Source organism: Vipera ursinii (genome assembly GCF_947247035.1).
Source record: "Vipera ursinii genome assembly, chromosome: Z".
NCBI lineage: Eukaryota > Metazoa > Chordata > Lepidosauria > Squamata > Viperidae > Vipera > Vipera ursinii.
The window spans coordinates 72427209-72445200 of NC_139517.1; the positions used below are offsets into that span (position 1 = coordinate 72427209).

The 17992-nt window shown below is 36.1% G+C and overlaps 1 protein-coding gene across 1 annotated transcript in view; it reads left to right on the plus strand.

The window, feature by feature from the left end:
• Window positions 1-1005: 1005 nt before the first annotated feature.
• Window positions 1006-17992, plus strand: part of SACM1L (SAC1 like phosphatidylinositide phosphatase) — a 50356-nt gene continuing 33369 nt past the window's right edge. The window contains exons 1-3 of the mRNA XM_083376679.1: window positions 1006-1234; window positions 15670-15767; window positions 17289-17363. Coding sequence (XP_083232805.1) covers window positions 1179-1234; window positions 15670-15767; window positions 17289-17363 — 229 coding nt within the window. The 5' untranslated portion in view covers window positions 1006-1178. The remainder of the gene's footprint in view (window positions 1235-15669; window positions 15768-17288; window positions 17364-17992) is intronic.

Genomic DNA, 17992 nt, shown 5'->3' on the forward strand with positions numbered 1-17992 from the left:
CACCCATTCCTGTCCATTTTAGTTTGCTGATTCCTAAGATGTTGATGTTCAGTCTTGTCTTCTCTTGTTTGACCATGTCCAGCTTTCCTTGATTCATGGTTCTTACATTCCAAATTGTTGCCATTACAGCAATGGTGATGCATAATCATATCGGGAAGAAACACTGCTTGTGTTGTTACATTTTGTACCAATTGTAACTGGATGATCTTCCCCTTTGCTCTTTTCTGCCTTGAATTGGACGCACTGCAGTTGTGAAACATCTGAGCCCCAATAATGTGTAGTTTAGCACAATGTAGGAACACAGCAGAATATTTAGTATAAAAACTAAATACTAATATCCCTGCCAGGCATGGTGTACAGACAATATCGGAGTAAGATAATATCGGAGTAAGATAAATAGGTAAGCTACCGCTAGTCTAGGAGTTACAAAGAACGAATTAAAGGTTTGAGGAAGAAGAAAAGTTGAAGCATCGAGCCAGCCAGGAGTCGAACCTAGAATCTTCTGATCCGTAGTCAGACGCGTTATCCATTGCGCCACTGGCCCACGCTGGCCAAAAAGAGAACTTTTTCGCCTGTATTCTAAATTCCGGGGCATTGTAAATTCCATTCACAGGTTTCTTAAGGGTGGCGCCATAGGGAATTCTTGGTAGGTTAAACCAATCAAAACCTTTCGATGGCCTTTTGTTTTAGACCAGTATTTCTCAACCATGGCAGTTTGAAGATGTGTAAACTCAAACTTACAGAATTCTCCAGACAACACGTTACTGGGGAATTCTGATAGTTGATGTCCATACATCTTCAAGCTGCAAAAGTTGAAAACACTGTTTTAGACCTCAATTAGGAGCAGCCGTGCTTCTATAAATCGAAATTACAACGGATGACGGTCAATCCCCGGTCGCTTTCCATTCGGCGTTGCCTAGAGCCGGAGCTAGCGTCACAATTGTGGTTCCCGCCCACTCATCTTGTATAGGTTGGCGTGGTTAGAACGACAGATTCCACCAATCCCAGCTTTCCTAGTCATTGCGTCGCTCTTCGGGAAGCCGTGGAATGCTTTCTCGTTAAGTTTGTCCTAAGTGGTTTGCCGTCTCGAAGGCCCGAGCGACCGGGAAGCAAGGAAGGAATTCTAAATAGGAAACAGGCAGAGCCCGAGCCTAACTGCGCGGCTGGCGAAGGAGCAAATGGGAACCAAGGTGGTAGCCGCGGCAGCCGCCGCCGCCTACGAGGAACTGAAGCTGTGAGTGAGCGGCCAATGGTCGGCGGGAACTACCACTTTTAATTTCGTGCCCCTCTAGGGGGTTAAACAAGCCCTCTTGTGAAGGTGCCCCTGCCGTCCCCTCCACTTCTCTCTTCCCTTTAACAGACTTCTGTTTTCTCCGGCTACGTCCTGGGTCGAGGCTCTCCCTGCTGAGGGTCTCTGCATCTGCGGAATGACGAGCGCCGTTGTATTAAGCGCTTGCCGTGCGAATTGTCGTTCAACGTATGTGTCGTGCCACCAGCTTGGGAAAGGCTATCCCAGACCATCCTTGGCCTCTCTAGCTTTCCTCGCCCCAAGAAATCCTTCTCTTTTCCATTCCCTTTTTTTCCTGTATTATGGCCAGTAAGCCCAAACACCGAAGCTTTCTGGTGGGTCACTTAACTCCGCCTCGGTTTTTGCTTCTTCCGGGGCTTTTCTTCTCTAACATATTGTTATGTACGTGGTCGCTTCCAGCACGCCTGACTCTCTTCAGAGTCTTTGAAAGCATTTCTTCGTGGGGTTGACTCTTCACGTCCACTGAAGTCTCCCTTTCCTTGCTAAAATCATCTTTGTTTTCTTTCATTGCTTTGTCCTGGTAAAAAGTAGAGCCCATCTCCCCTTCCCCAGCCCGAATAACAATTTTCTGTTACTGGCCCTGCCACAAATCATTCAGGTGATCTAACCTACAAACATTTTTACAACATGGATTACTTTAACTGGATAAGATGAAAGCTTTTGTCCAACAGATATGAAGGTCATGAAGGGCTGGCTAAGAGTGAAGCGAACTCTTCTATTGTGCAATGAGTTGTTGTAGGTGAAGGCTTATGTTATTAGAAGAAGCTCCTTGCAAATAGTTATGTAGAGAGAGAACTTGCATTATGAGAGTATGATAAGTGCATGATTTTATTTGATGTGAATACATTATTACCTTTACATAACTGCTGCAGTAGTCTGCCTGATACTAAGTATTAGTGATGGAGAAGAGACTTTGGAAAGCCCAAGGCACTGTCTCAAGTGTGTGTGTATGTGGGGTATGTGAGGGACAGAGCTTTCTTCCAGGGGTTTGTTATGTGGGGGCATATATTGTATAATGTTTTCCCTTTGCTGTTGCTCCTTGGGGCAGCCTCTTCCTAGTGCTTACCTTATGTAATTATGGGGTTACAGTGTTTGCGTAGTACAGTAGTTATAGGAGGGAGTAAGGCAGTATTGCATTCTGTGTAATACTGTAGTATCCAGAAATAATATATCTAGATAGTGTAATTTAGCTCAAGTTAAATTAAAATCATTTGTATGTGTTTGTATGTATGTGTGTGTAAGGTTACTTATCTTACTGATCTTAAGCATATTTACATGATAATGCTGCTTAGGGATTCAGTGAGGTGAACTTCCCCAAAAAATTGCAAAGAAATGTAGAATTAGTATTTTAAAGACCACTGCGTTTATTTATATATTCATTTATTGATATATGATCTAATAAAGTTGATCAGTCAAAATGTAACTTGGCTTATCAACCCTTAATTTGTATTATGATACAGTGATAGGAAACACATTTTATATGGGCTGTCCTTTCAGAAGTGTACAATTAAATTCTTAATATTTATGAGGCAGTTTAATGCTTGATACAAACATTCCAGTAATCTGATCAAATGGGAATAATATGCAAGCATATTTTTAGGCTAATTCAATTGTTTAATGGTTATTTTTCCCCTGTTTGATAAAACTGAAATCAGGACAAGCTTGCTACAGTGTTTCAACATAACACTGCAGAATACTTTAAGTAATATTGTTCACTAACTATAGTAGGTTTCTTAAGAACGAAGGTTGAACTTCTATCTTTTCAGTTATAAGCTTTCTTTAGGAATGCTTTGAAGCAAGTTAATGAATATTTATTTTAAATGGAGGAAGTAGGTAATATGTAAGCAGTTATCATAATGGAAAGATTTAACAGTGAGTGTGTGTATGCAGTTTGGTTGAAATTAAGGGGGTTAACTTCTGGACCTGTCATACTACTGAGTAAACGTACCATCTAGTGGCCTAATGAGTCAGGATTATTATCATTCCAGATTTTGGCTGCTTATATCAGGGATTCCGGTTTAATATTGAAATCTGTGTGGCAAACACAGATATTATGTGATTATATCAGATGGAACAGGAAACAGGCAAAGGGAGGAGTATTCAAATTCATATTTAAAAATTACCTGATTATGAGCTGATAGAGTAGAAGGATTGCATCCTGAGTTAGAATCTCCCTCCTAAAGCATTACGCATTCTCTCTGCCAGTTTCCCACCGGCTGTTAGGCTGATCATTTTTTCAAAGCCAGATTGCCTCAGACTTTTTGATACAAGAGAAAATCCAGTTTGAAAGAACCGAACATTGCTGCTGCGTAAAGAAGAATGATCCTGAACTCAAGGACCAGAGCAGAAGGACATACTGGGATTCAGAAGAAGACAATCTCATAGGAATGCAGAAGAAAAAAGAGTTGTGAACATATTAATGCTGGGATTAGTTGCCAAAGAGAAAGAAAATGCTTTCAAAGAATGGAACTGTGTATGTTGAGAAAAAGATAAGTAAATGGCAATGTAGAGCTTTAACATTATGGAATAAATTGTTAAAATGTAAATATAACAGTTATGTGAATTAAACTCTGCTTTTTATTGAATCTCAAGTTGGTGGCCAAACAGAAATTATGTTGATCTTCATGCTAGTAGAAATTATTGTTGTCCCTTTTGCCAATCTCTATTCTTTATATTTATATTTTGAGTCATTGCTGAATGGTGTTATCCTGACTGGTGAATGTACTATCTATTATAAATAACAATATTAGTTTTCTCTTCTGGCTTTGCTGCTTTCCACTTTTAGCATGTCACTGTTCTGTTTGAAAACCGCCTACCAATCTGTAGCACTAGTGACTTATGTCTTAATTCAGGCCTCTACCTAGTTTGTGATTTCATTGGGCACGTCCCAAGTTAAAAAAAAATTGGAAAAGAGATTCAGATACTATTCTGATCTATGCCTACAAATATCAGAATATTGCAAGTAATTATATTCTCTGTGATAATCTATGGAAGTAAAAGCTGAATTTTGAAGAAACAGAGTAATGATGCTTTTGAACTTTGGTGCTAAAAATGATTCCTGAGAATATTGTGGACAGCCAGAAAACAAAGAAATGGATCATCAAATAAAACCTTTCGAGACACAAATAACCAGACTCAAATTACACTGAACAACTACAGTGTTGCTTCCGGAATGCTTTTGAGTGTATCTGTTAATTTTTGGCTGCTAATTATGAAAATAACTTGTAATTTAACCTCTCATGGATTATTTTATAGAAATCGTATATATATGTATATGTGTGTGTGTGTGTATATATATATATATATATATATGTGTGTGTGTGTGTATATATATATATAGTTATATATATATATGTGTGTGTGTGTGTGTGTGTGTGTATATATATATATCACCAATTTTCACTTGTGTTATAAGATGCTTTGTGAACTCATGCATGTCCAGGCATGCATGCTGCACATATTGCATAACATTTGTGGAACTGTGTTGTTTCGACGTGCCTAGGCATGCTTAGGCTAGATGGATGATGCTTGGAAAGGTATAAAAGAAGCTCATATGCACAGACGCTACTTATTTCATTGTTATTAGTTTCCATGTGTTTTGATGTGATTACTTCAAGGCTGTTTTATTGTCCATGTTCATGTAATTTACATAACAAGCCAATTATAGACTTGCTATGCTATAGGATGATTCGTAACATCGAAAATGTCTCACCAATGGTCTTCCGGTAGCACTGCCGCACCGAATGGCAGCGTTCTGAAGCCGCCCGATCCTGGCAAGCGTCAAAACGCCCGGAGGCAGTGAAAATCAGCTGTTCCGCAGCGCCGGAGCTTCTCCCTCGGGAGAAGAGGGAGAGGCGAACCTGCCTGGGTAGAGGTAGAGCTCCCCTGCGATTCTCCCAAGTAGTTTGGGGGATAACAGGGTGAGCCCCCCCTCGGAGCCCAGGTTTTCTCCGCTCTCAGGACGTCTTCGCTCCAAAAGGAGTGGAACAAGACGCGACAACTACACCTGATGCTTAGAGGGGACTGTGAGTATTTTGTTCCTTTGGAAAGCAGGCAGAGCAAAGCAGGAAAATCTGAATTTACAAATTGGATTTCAACTTTAACTCACTTTCATTATCTTCTTCAAGTTTCAAGTTTGAAATGGAGTAAAAATGGCGTTGGAATGTTTCCTGTGTGAAGTGACTGTGTTTGAAAATTGTTATATTTTGCTACAAAGCAAGAGATACAATTTGCAACTGACTTTATCCAGTATCGGATTTTGCGTATTTGAAAGCCTGTTCCCTTTTCTTCTTATTGAAGGTTAAGAACTTTGGGAGAATTGTTACTTTTTTTCCTTTTCTTCCTTTTTTCCCCTGAACTTTGATTCTGCTGGGTGAAAGAGGAAATCGAAACCTAAGAGATGGCTGCGAGACGTGGGGGAGGGCCCCCGCTTTCTAAGAATGTTATCTCCTCACCTATACCACAAGCTGCAGGGCAGACTTCGATGAAACCTATAGTACAACCACCCTCTCCCCCACCTCCTGCATTTACACTGACAGACATTCAGCAAGTTGTGATGCAGTCAACGCAAGTTTTGCAACAAGAAATAAAGAATCAAAACAACCAGATGAGGGAAGATATAGTGCTTGCACTCCGGGGCTTAGCTGCACATATAGAACACCTGGATGTTCGTGTGGACTCAGTTATGGAGTATGTGGAGAATTTGGAAAATAAAATTATTGATGCTGAACAGAAGATTGATAGAGCAGAGGCCAAGATTGACAGAACAGAAGACAAGGTTACTATATCAGAATATAAGAATATAAGTTTGCTTTGCGTATCAGAGGCCTCAGAATCCTAAAGAAAATCTGGAATGGGAAATAGCACAAGCAGTGGCTCCTGTTTTGAAATGGGAACCTGAAGAACTACTTAAGGAAATGGATAAGACATTTAGGGTTAACTCCTGGATTGCTAGGCAAAAAAGTCTACCTAGAGATGTAGTGATTTATTTTTCCAGGAGATCAACCAGAAATTCTATTATCCAGGCTTTTTATCGGGAAAAATTTCGGATTGCAGGCCAAGATATTATGATTTTAAAGGAGATACCTTCAAAAATTCTTAGAAAGAGGAAAGACTTTGCCTTTTTGTCTGATGAGCTTAAGAAGCGATAAATCCAGTTCAGATGGGAAATACCTATTGGAATTGTGGTAAATTATGCAGGGACCAGATACAGATTGGATACAATCTTAAAAGCAAAAGATTTTTACACTAAGATCCTGAAAGCAGGTTTACCACCATCTCCCTGAATTAAAAGAACAGAAACTAGACAAGATGATAAACAATTGAGTGAAGGGGCAATGTCACTGCCCCTTGAGGAGATGCAGAAGCCGGAGGCCATGGAGCAGAGTTTGGCATTAAAGGAAGATCCAAAAGAACAGAGGATGACAAGAGCTGCATATAAGCGTATGGAAAAAGAGCAAAAACAAAAGGCTGTAACTGGTCCAGCTACGCAAGATGCGGCTGTTTCAGAGCCTGTGGGAGGAGCACGTCCTAAGAGAGCAACAGCTGATCTTCAGGCCATGTTCCAAAGGCTCATGGTCACCAGAGATGGTGAAGTTCCTGACATGGAATGTTAATGGTTTAAATTCACCACAGAAAAGAAAGAAAGAATTTTTTTATCTGAAACAACATAAAAATGACGTTGTTTGCTTACAAGAGGCATTAAAAGATCAAAAATATTTGATTAATTCCCGATTGGGAACACATTTTGCATCTTTTGCTCCGGACAAGAAGGCTGGAGTGGTTATTTACTTAAGAAAAGACTTTTCGGCAAGATTGATTGAATCGGATAAACAAGGGAGATATGTTAGTATTGAATTAACATTACAAGGAAAGAAAGTTCTTATTGGATTATATGCTCCAAATCAACAACAGGAATTTTTTTAAAAAATTTTTACATCAGAGACTAATTGAACTGGATTACAAATCTGTTATTATGATGGGGGACTGGAATGGGGTTTTGGTGCCATCTGAAGACAAGAAGGGATCTTCTAAAAACTTTTTAAATTCAAAATTGCCTAAAGCTTTTTTTGATTTGAAGGAAGATCTGGAATTAAGAGATGTATAGCAGGAAAGGAATATGAGAGACAGAGATTTTACTTTTTTTTCGGATAGACATAAATCTTTTTCCAGGATTGACTTTATTTTGTTTACTACTGATCTTTCCTCTTCGGTTAAGAACGTTAAGATTTTTCTGAGGACAATGTCTGACCATAGTCCTGTTTGGCTGGAGTTCTTTGCTGAAGACGCTAGTAGGAGATCCTGGAGGCTGAATGAGAATTTATTTACAAGTGACTTGTTCTTGCAGAAATGTAGAGAACATATGAAAGAATTTTTTGTCACAAATATGCATAAAGGTACCTCGATGGAAATGGTTTGGGATGCTAGTAAAGCCTATATGAGAGGGGTTTTGATTTATATGAATAACGCTTATAGGCGTAAGCAAGTGCAAAAACGTTTAGATATTGAGGAAGAGATTAAAACTAAGGAGAAAAATTCATTTTGAATCCATTGGATAATAATTTAAAGATCTCAATACATTTATTGAAAAAACAATTTAATATGCTATTGGCTGATCAAGTAGCAACTAATTTGCGTTATGCCAAACACAATACTTTTTGTAACGCCAATAAGCCTGGTAGATGGTTGGCTTATCAATTAAGGAAGAAACAGAAATCATGTACTATAGACAAAATAGAATACAAAGGAAAAGAAGTCTACCAACAAAATTTGATTAAGAGGAGTTTTTTAGATTTTTACTCGAAATTACATTCTAAAGAGAATATACAAGCTTTAGATATAGACAAGTATTTACAGGGAGCTCATTTTCCAAGACTTTCACAAGAACAACAACTTGAGATGAATTGCCCAATTACATCAGAAGAAATTTCTTTAGCTATTAAACAGTTGAAATTGGGCAAGGCTCCGGGAACAGATGGATTAACAGCAATTTATTATAAAAAGTTGTTGCCTGAAATGATTGAACCCTTAAAGATTTTGTTTAATGAAATTCAGACTGGAGGTGCAGTTCCTCCATCATGGAGGACAGCTTTTGTATCGCTGATCCCAAAGGAGGATCAAGACCTTACTCAACCTAAAAATTATAGACCTATATCACTATTAAATACAGATTATAAGATTTTTGCTAAAGTATTGGCTAATAGATTAATGCAAGTTTTGAAACAAATGATTCATAGTGGTCAATCGGGATTTATATCTGGGAGGTATATGAAATATAATGTAAGACAAATTGTTAACTTGCTTGAATATTTGGATAAGAACAACCAAGTCACCGCAGCATTGATATTTTTGAATGCAGAGAAAGCCTTTGACCAATTGAATTGGCAATTTTTATTAAGAGTTGTTGAGGAGATGAATTTTGGAGAAGGTTTTCTACATGCTATTAAAGCTATATATCAACAACAAACTGCACAAATTATAGTTAATGGGGGATTAACAGAGACTTTTAAAATTGAAAAAGGTACAAGACAGGGTTGCCCCCTATCACCATTATTGTTTGTTTTAACATTAGAGATTTTATTAATTAAAATTCGAGAGTCCTCTTTGATAAAGGGAATTAAAGTAAAACAGAATGATTATAGACTGAGAGCTTTTGCTGATTGACTTGGTTGTGACAGTATCCCAACCGTTACAGTCGGTTATAGACTTGATGGAAATTATAACTCAGTATGGTAAGGTTTCTGGGTTTAAGGTGAATAGTAATAAGACTAAGATATTATCCAAGAATTTATCTATGAGTGAAAGGGATATGTTATCTAAATTAACAGGTTTTGAAATAGTGAAGAAGGTTAAATATCTAGGAGTATATATTGCAGCCTCAAATGTAAAATTGTATAAGAATAATTATGAAACACTATGGTTGAAGGTACAAAGGGACTTAAATAATTGGAAAAAAATTACAATTATCATTACTGGGAAGAATTGCAGTTGTTTCATTTCATTTCATTTCATTTATTTGATTTCTATACCGCCCTTTTCCCTAGGGACTCAGGGCGGTTCACAGGGCAAATATAAATAACTATACAAAAATTAAAAGAAAATTAAACCAATGTTAAAATGAATGTTCTACCAAAGTTTCTCTTTTTGTTTCAAATGATACCTATATTGAAAAAGGATGCCAACCTTGATCAATGGCAGAAGGGTATTAACAAATTTATCTGGGCGGGGAAAAAACCAAGAGTTAAATTTAAGATTTTACAAGATGCCAGGGAAAGAGGGGGACTCAAATAAATCACTACATTATGTGATTTATTTACATTAATTAAATATTTTATGTGTGTCCCAAGACAATTCCTCTTCACTCAGTGCAGGCCAGGCAAGCCAGAAGGTCTGACACCTATATTTTAGACTATTGAAAGTACTTGGTCATCTTTTGTATGTCATATCAAGATCTGCATTATCTTCAGAAGATTGTAATAAAGCAGAGTTATATTTCATAAAAATAATTTAGATTGCAACAGTTTTGATGATGACACTATGCTAGTATTTCATTTGAATTCAATGCTTGTGTGAAAACATCTTCTCATTGTCCTGAATAACTAGATTAAGCTCCTCTGATAATTTTAATATACAACACACATTATTTTGAACTACAACATTACAGTAAGAGTGATGAGAAAAAAGCACTGTATGAACAGGAATAGCAGTGTGGATACAGTTCCATATACATTTATTATTGATTTCATAATATAAGTTCTATACCGTTGATGAAAACAGTATAAATTATACTGTATCAAGAAAAACATTTGTCTTTCCTTGCTGGCTGTTTTTCAGAATATCAAGGAATTTGTATTTCTTTTGACTTATTATTAAAATTATTCAATATTAGTATAGAATGATAGAGAGTCATATAAAGGGCGCAAAGCCCATACTTGAAACTGCAAGTGGGGACAGATTTTGAGAAAGTTGTTTTATATGGGCATTTTATGAGGTTGAGTTTTTGAAAGCAGACTTTGAAGCAGACTTTTCTTTAGGGAAAAAAAGTCATTTTCTCTTTCTTATATTTTCCTTTCCCAGTCTTTCCCCAAAATAGGAGTTAGAGTACCTTAAGGTTTTGACAGAATCAGTTTGCTAAGACATTTTACATAGTTGCTAATTGGCTGCAATGTGAAGTACATTAATATCCATCTTTCAGCTTTCTTGTCCCAGCTGCCATCTCCATGGGACTATGGGAGATGACAGAAGTTCTGTTTACTGCCTTTACGAAGGGTCAGGTTGGTACTTTGCTTTGCGTCCTTTGAAGAAAAACAAACTCTCTATAATTTTTTCCCCAAAATTTGCAATCATTTCCACACTTGTGATTGCCATCCAACTTATGTGTTTTCCTACTAGTTTTTTTGTAAGCAGATTCCCTAAACTAGTCAATTTGTCTATGCCAAGCGTAGGCAATCTTGGCTCTTTTATGACTCGGCTCAGGAATTCTGGGAGTTGAAGTCCACAAGTCATAAAAAAGCCAAGGTTGCCTACCTCTGGTCTATGCATTCAGCAATATGATTACTGCTTTTGATACCCAATAAGAAACTCATACTTTTAGATTCCTAAAATTAGTATTTTTGACTTTGGTTTTTTTTTATGAGCAATTTTCTTTCCTTCTCTATTTCAGAACCACAGCCTATAAAACTATTGTAATTAGTTTCTAATTATAACATGGAAAAATGGGAAACTTCATATTCAAAATAGGATTCACTCTTACATTTTTATTATTAGCATATTAATGCTTTGTTTTTTGCTTAGAAGAGTGACAAGAATCTTAAGAGCATCAGTATTATAAATTATATTAATTCACTTTGCAAATAATTAAAGTCCTCAAGGCTACTGTAATCTTGATTCTAGTATAGGATGAGGCACCTTGGCTACTTTTTTTATAAATAGTTTCTGAGTTGTTCACAACTGTCACATATGCAAAGCTAAATTTGATTTGCGTTAAACACCATTTTTTTCCTTCATCTTGTTGCCTCATTATTTTCCTAGGAGAAAGAAGAAAATGAAGCATCTTATTTGCCAGGTTGACTACAGGTCATGATTAGACCACTATAGTAGGATAAGGGAGACAATCTTTAAACCCCCATTCAGTAGTAAAGCTCACCAAGTGACTTCAGGCCAGTGATTTCTTGCACCCTTATAAAGTTATTGTGAAAATAAAAAAGGGCGGGTCAAAATTCAGTTGGCGACATGTCAATTAGTATGCTACCTTCAACATATGAAGGAAGATGGAAAATTAATGTAAGAAATTATGGGAAACCTAGGTTTAGGAAATGATTTTTGTCATTGCACACTTCTGAGGAGTTTTCATAATTTCTCAATCTAGTTTTCAGCTCTTGGGATTTCCTGGTAATCTCCCACCTGAGTATTTTGAGATTTTAGGCCAGAAATGCCAAACTCGCGATGTCATGTGATGTCGCGCAACTTCTCGGAGCTTTTTCCCCATTGCCGGCGATGGGATGGGTGTGGTTTTGTCATGACATGTCCGGCCCATGTGCCGGCAGTTTGATACCCCTGTTTTAGGCTATGCTTTTTGATTATATTTGTATTAGTTTTTTTGTGCAAATGGGATTTTCCCCAAGTGTTATCTTTGTAGCAATATCCTTGTAAGCTAAGATGAAAATTAATCTGGCTGAAATTCACAAAGTGGGGTCCATCTGTATTGTCCAGTGTAGAACTGCTTTTGTTTTGATTCTTAATATGTGAAACCATTATTTGTGTTATATTTTTTTAAAAAGATATTAAGCATTTTTGAGGAAAATATGCTCATTACTACAATCAAGTTTGGCATAATGAAAGCTGAAAGGTTTCTTATATGATATTGAATGCAATGCTATATTTAGATACCATTACAGAGCACTAAAAAGTCAATCCATAATATCTTACCACTTAATTGGGCAGGAGAGGAAAGGGAAAGGTGCTTTGGAGAATATGGAAATCCCAGATGACTGTTAATTTTTCAAAGTGGTGTGCCTCTGCAGCATTCCATTACCTCTTGCATAATATCACTTCAGATGAGATTCTGTGCCGTTTAAATGTTTCCAGAAATAGCATTGGGATATTGTGCTGTTTAAATGTAGCCAGAAATATTCAGATATATATGATATCATTGCAGATAAGGTAATGCTACATATTGATCTTAATCATGAATGTCATCAGATTTATATGTAGGAAGTTCAAATTAAATGGAATTTCTGACATGCTGCTGTCCACAATAATTGTAGCAGATGGAGACAGAGGAAAGAGGGCCACACCATAAATTTTATTGAGATACTGAAATTTTTAGGTTTTGCCACTTTGTATTAATTTTAGATTGAAGAGTAGCTATTGATGCTTTAATCAAATACAAACATTTTTATTCCAATTTTTGTGCCTATCTTGCTTAAACATTAAGTTCAAGAGAATAGAGAAGTGAATTCCACTAATTTTTGACTAACATCCTGAAGAAGGGAGAATAGCAAAATTCATAGTAAAGAAAAATTCTATTAAGAAGAGAAAGTATCCTCTTTCATTGATGCTGTCCAGTTCCAGGTTTTATTCCCCATTCAATCTGTGGTTATAGACCAACATACAGAAAGGAAGATAAAAGGAAAAGAAAAACCATATTGTGTTGTTGTTTAAAAGCCAACTAAAAGAAAAGGAAAAGAGATTAAATAATTAGGATATTTTAGGGCAGAGTATTTCTCTTTTTAGAGCAGAATTTGGCTTTTGATTTCAAAGGTACCAGAGCAGAATTTAGCCATGGCCAGAGATGTAAGATTATCCTGATCATCCAGCCATAGTTGAATATAGAAAGGTCTGTATTTCTGGAAAATCTACTAAAAGAGGTATGAAGGACCTTTACATAATACCTCTGTAGAAAAAACAGATTAATAAAACATAATAAAGTTCAAGGATTCAGTTGTCAGAAAGTTTGGCAGCTCAAATCACTGCAGCAAAAAATGGGTATTTCTGTGTTTCCCTGAAAATAAGATCCAATTGGAAAATAAGCCCTAGCGTGATTTTTCAGGATGCTCGTTGTATAAGCCCCACCCCCAAAATAAGCTCCAGTTAAGATTGTCAGCCAGACGAATGGATTTAGTACTATATTCCCCCAAAAATAAGCCCAAACTGGAAAATAAGCCCTAGTGCATCTTTTGGAGCAAAAATTAATATTACCCAGTCTTATTTTCAGGGGAAAATGGTTCCTACTTTACATGCCTGTTTGTTTATTTATTTATTTATTTGTTTGTTTGTTGAATTTATATACCACCCTATTCCCGAAGGACTCAGAGCGATTCACAGGGCAATTAAAACAGTACAAAAAGAATAAAATATAATTAAATTAGTAAAAGCCCACAATTCCTAATAAGAATAAAATTAAAATTTTAAAATTAATTTAACATAATTTAATAAATACTTTAAAATTTAAAATCCCTCAGTCCAGGCCAGACAGTTCGAACAACCAGGTTTTTAAGTCCCGGCAAAAAGAGCGAAGGTCAGGGGCAGTCCGAAGCTCCATTGGCAGTTCATTCCAAAGGGCGGGCGCACTCACAGAGAACGCCCTCCCCCTGGGAATCACCCGCCGGCAATCTCTAACCGGCGGAACACTAAGCAGGCCCTCCCTGTGGGCGCGCACAGGATGATGGGAAACTGATGCTGGTAGCAGGTGCTCCCTAAGATAATCCCAACTATCTGTGGTGATACTCTTTGTAATCATTTGTGAGTGTGTTAGTCTTCTTCAGCATAATGGATTCAGATGTGTGAAGTTCTCTTACATATCCTCTTCATGTATTTTTAAACTTTGATTTTCTTCTGTACTCATTCCACTTAGATTTTAGTAAAATTTAACTAATTTATTATTTTGAATAACACTCTTGAAATCTACTTCTGTCTGCTTATCATTTTGAAATCAGTTTTGGTCCTTCTGTCATTTTCTATTGCTTTATGTGAAACTGAACATTTCCCTTGTTTTAGTGACAACAAAGTGTAATTTTTATTATGCTAACAGTAAAATGTAGTCAGTTATTTTCTCATTGAAATTGGAGTTGAAATCCCTCTTTTTAGCTTAATGGATCATGCCATTTTTAATGAACATAAACATTAAAATCCATTATGGTAGTTGCTTTTATGGCAAAGAAGGTTGTATGTAATTTAAACTATTAAAACTCTTTAACTTGTCCAGCACCAATGAATGAATAAACAAATACAGGCCTATTTAAACATTTCTTAGATCACACCATTTTGCACCCATTTTGATATAATCTGCCTATCACTATTTACATTTTGTTTTTTGCTACTTATTCTATATCGTGACTAACCCAATATTGGTAAATTGGGAATAGATTAGAGAGAAGAAGGAAAGACAAAGTCCTAGTGGACAATCACTTAAATACGAGCCAGCAGTTTGCTGCAGTTGCCCAGAAAAATCAACACAGTGCTAGGCTGCATTAACAGAGGGATAGAATCAAGATCATGTGAGGTTTAATACCACTTTACAATGCCTTGGTAAGGCCACACCTGGAATACTGCATCCAGTTTTGTTCACCACAATGTATAAAATATGTTGAGAGTCTAGAAAGAGTACAGAGAAGAGCAACAAAGATGATTAGGGGACTGGAGGCAAAAACATATAAAGAAAGGTTGCTGGAATTGGGTATGTCTAGTTTAAAGAAAAGGACACTGCTCCAAACCACCTGAAGGCAGGACAAGAAGCAATGGATGGAAACTTATCAAGGAGAGAAGCGACCTAGAACTAAGGACAGATTTCCTGACAGTTAGAACAATTAACCAGTGGAACAACCTGCCTCCAGAAGTTGTGAATGCTCCAACTCTGGGAGTTTTTAAGAAGAGACTGGACAACCATTTGTCTGAAATGGTATAGAGTTTTCTGCCTGAGCAGGGGGTTGGACTAGAAGACCTCTAAGGTCCCTTCCAACCCTATATTATTATTATTATTATTATTATTATTATTATTATTATTATTATTATTTTGAGTAATTAACTAGATGGAGCAAAAATATATGCCAACATAATTAATAAACTCCAATAGAACAATTTAAATGACAGAACAAATGCTGAGTAATAACAGATCTTTTGAATTTCATATGTTTTCAAAAATACGTTGGCACAACGTTTACTTTCATACTAAATGATCCTGAACTATTTAAAATGGATAATATCATGTAATCATTGTTTGCTTTTACTATTCTGCAAAATGGAAATATAACGTTCTAAAGATTGCTAGTATTAGTCCTTATATAGAGTGTATATATAAGCTTTCTTTGAAATATTAAAATTCTGCTGCTTGTCTGTGAACTTACACATTTCTTGTATCTTAGACACATAACACCAGAAAAATTTTATGTGGAAGCTTGCGATGATGGAGCAGACGATGTACTTACCATTGACAGAGTGTCCACAGAAATTACTCTTACAGGTATCTTCACCATGACTTTAAACATTTTCTAATCTGGCATTCATATTTGTAGAAAAATTTTCTAAAACATCAGTATAACATTAATATGTAATATCCTCTCACTCATTTTCATTCACAATGACATATTTTTCCCAAAAATGCTTAGTTACATTTTGTTGTTTACCAGCACAGTGTGAAAATGCAAATTTTATCAAAATTGCAGAAGCTAATATGTATATATGTTTTATGCATACAAGTTAATTCTTTAAAATATAAGCTTCTGGGAAGTTGTCTTTAAACTGTTAACGTTGAAGAGGATTGAGTTAGCTTCTTATCTGTATTATAAAGGTAAAGGTTCCCCCGCACATGTGTGCTAGTCGTTTCCAACTCATCTGTGTTTCAAAGCTGAAGAGCCAGCGCTTGTCCGAGGACGTCTCCGTGGTCATGTGGCCAGCATGACTAGACGCCAAAGGCGCACAGAAGGCTGTTACCTTCCCACCATAGTGGTCCCTATTTTTCTACTTGCATTTTTACATGCTTTCGAACTGCTAGGTTGGCAGAGGCTGGGACGAGTAACAGGTGCTCACTCTGTTACGCGGCACTCGGGATTTGACCCGCCAAACTGCGTCCTAACCCACTGAGCCACCGTGTCCCATATTCTGTGTTATACTGCTAGAGATTAAGCACTGCCAATAATATTTAAGGCAGGAAGAAGTAATCAGCTTGTACATATCAGGAAGGAAGAGGTCTCCTTTGTAGAGTTAGCTACATGTGGATCTGCCATGCTCATTTTTACTTCAAAAAGGATATGAGATGTTTGTTTTATTGTATTGGCTTTGCCACTTCAGTTTTGTTTTTGTTTTTCACAGAGATTCAGCTAGAAATCCCTGAAATAATAACCCCAGGCCTGAATAATAATTCCAGACTTCTATGAAAAGTAGTATTTAATTAGTTTAATTACTACAGCACCCGTGTTATACAAGTCTGATTTGGATAGTCCTAATTTACCTTGTTTAACATTGGCTTTTTAATTATTTTATTTATTCGCCTGGTTGTTTTCTGCATTCAATTAATGCCTCCAGGGCAATTATGTTATATAGTTCAAAAACAGTCCTATCCAGCCACATACAGTCCTTGACAGAGAAGACATGAGTTTTGATCTAGGTGTTTCATACTAAATAGACTCATTTAAATCAAGGAGATGTTAATAATTATTAGTTTAATTTCCACAGGTTTCTTTGAGTCCACTATAAGTATGTAAAGTCTGATCATGTTGTAGTACTAATATCAGTTACTATTAAATGAAGTGTTGATTTTGAATTTTTAATCTGTGAAATAACCTTGTGAAATAAATAAATTTATTGTGAAATAAATAAAAATATATAATATGTATATGAGATATTAAAACACTTTGTACTCCTTTTGTTATCTTTAAAGCTTAAGTTTAATAAAATGCTAATTATTAAATACATAGTGTAATTTACAGTGTTATTAAATCTTACAATGTTTCATACAACAGTTTATGCTGTTTTTCCTTTGCAGTTAAAAAAGATGTTCCACCTTCAGCCATTACCAGGCAAATATGTGGTATTTTGGGAACAATCCGTCTAGTGGCAGGTATGGGGCTTTCAGAAGAAGTAAATAAAATTACAATCAGAACACTGAAAACTCTTGCCTTATAGTTATTAAGTAATGATTATTTTATACAACAATTATTTTATTGATAACAATACATAAGAACAAGCACAATACATTAAAGTGAAGGCTAAATATTTGTAATCTTGTACATATTTAAGTGGTCAGAATTTGGTCTACAAAATGCTTCAGTATTAAAGGGTAAGAAGAGAATTTGAATTGCAACTGTATTTTTAAAGTGAATATTTTGCTAGTTCAGATGCAACTTGAGCATTGCTTTCGTAAGGTTCTTATAAGTATATATTCAATATTTTGTGTACCTTTTTAGTTATTTCAGGCTGTTAGTTAGTTAAATACTATATATGCTGAAATTATTTTGTTATTAAAGTCATGTTGGATGTAATCAGTATATCTTACCATGGGTTAAGCTACAGAAGTATAGCTTTTTATACACATAGGAGAATATTTTATTTGCTGCCTTCTGAAATGACAGATTAGAACATAATTGTGCATTTTTTATGAATATCACTGAATATCATACTATAAATAAGGTAGACCCATATCAGAAAGTTAAAAGTGAACAGGACAAAAAAAATTAATTAATGTTAACC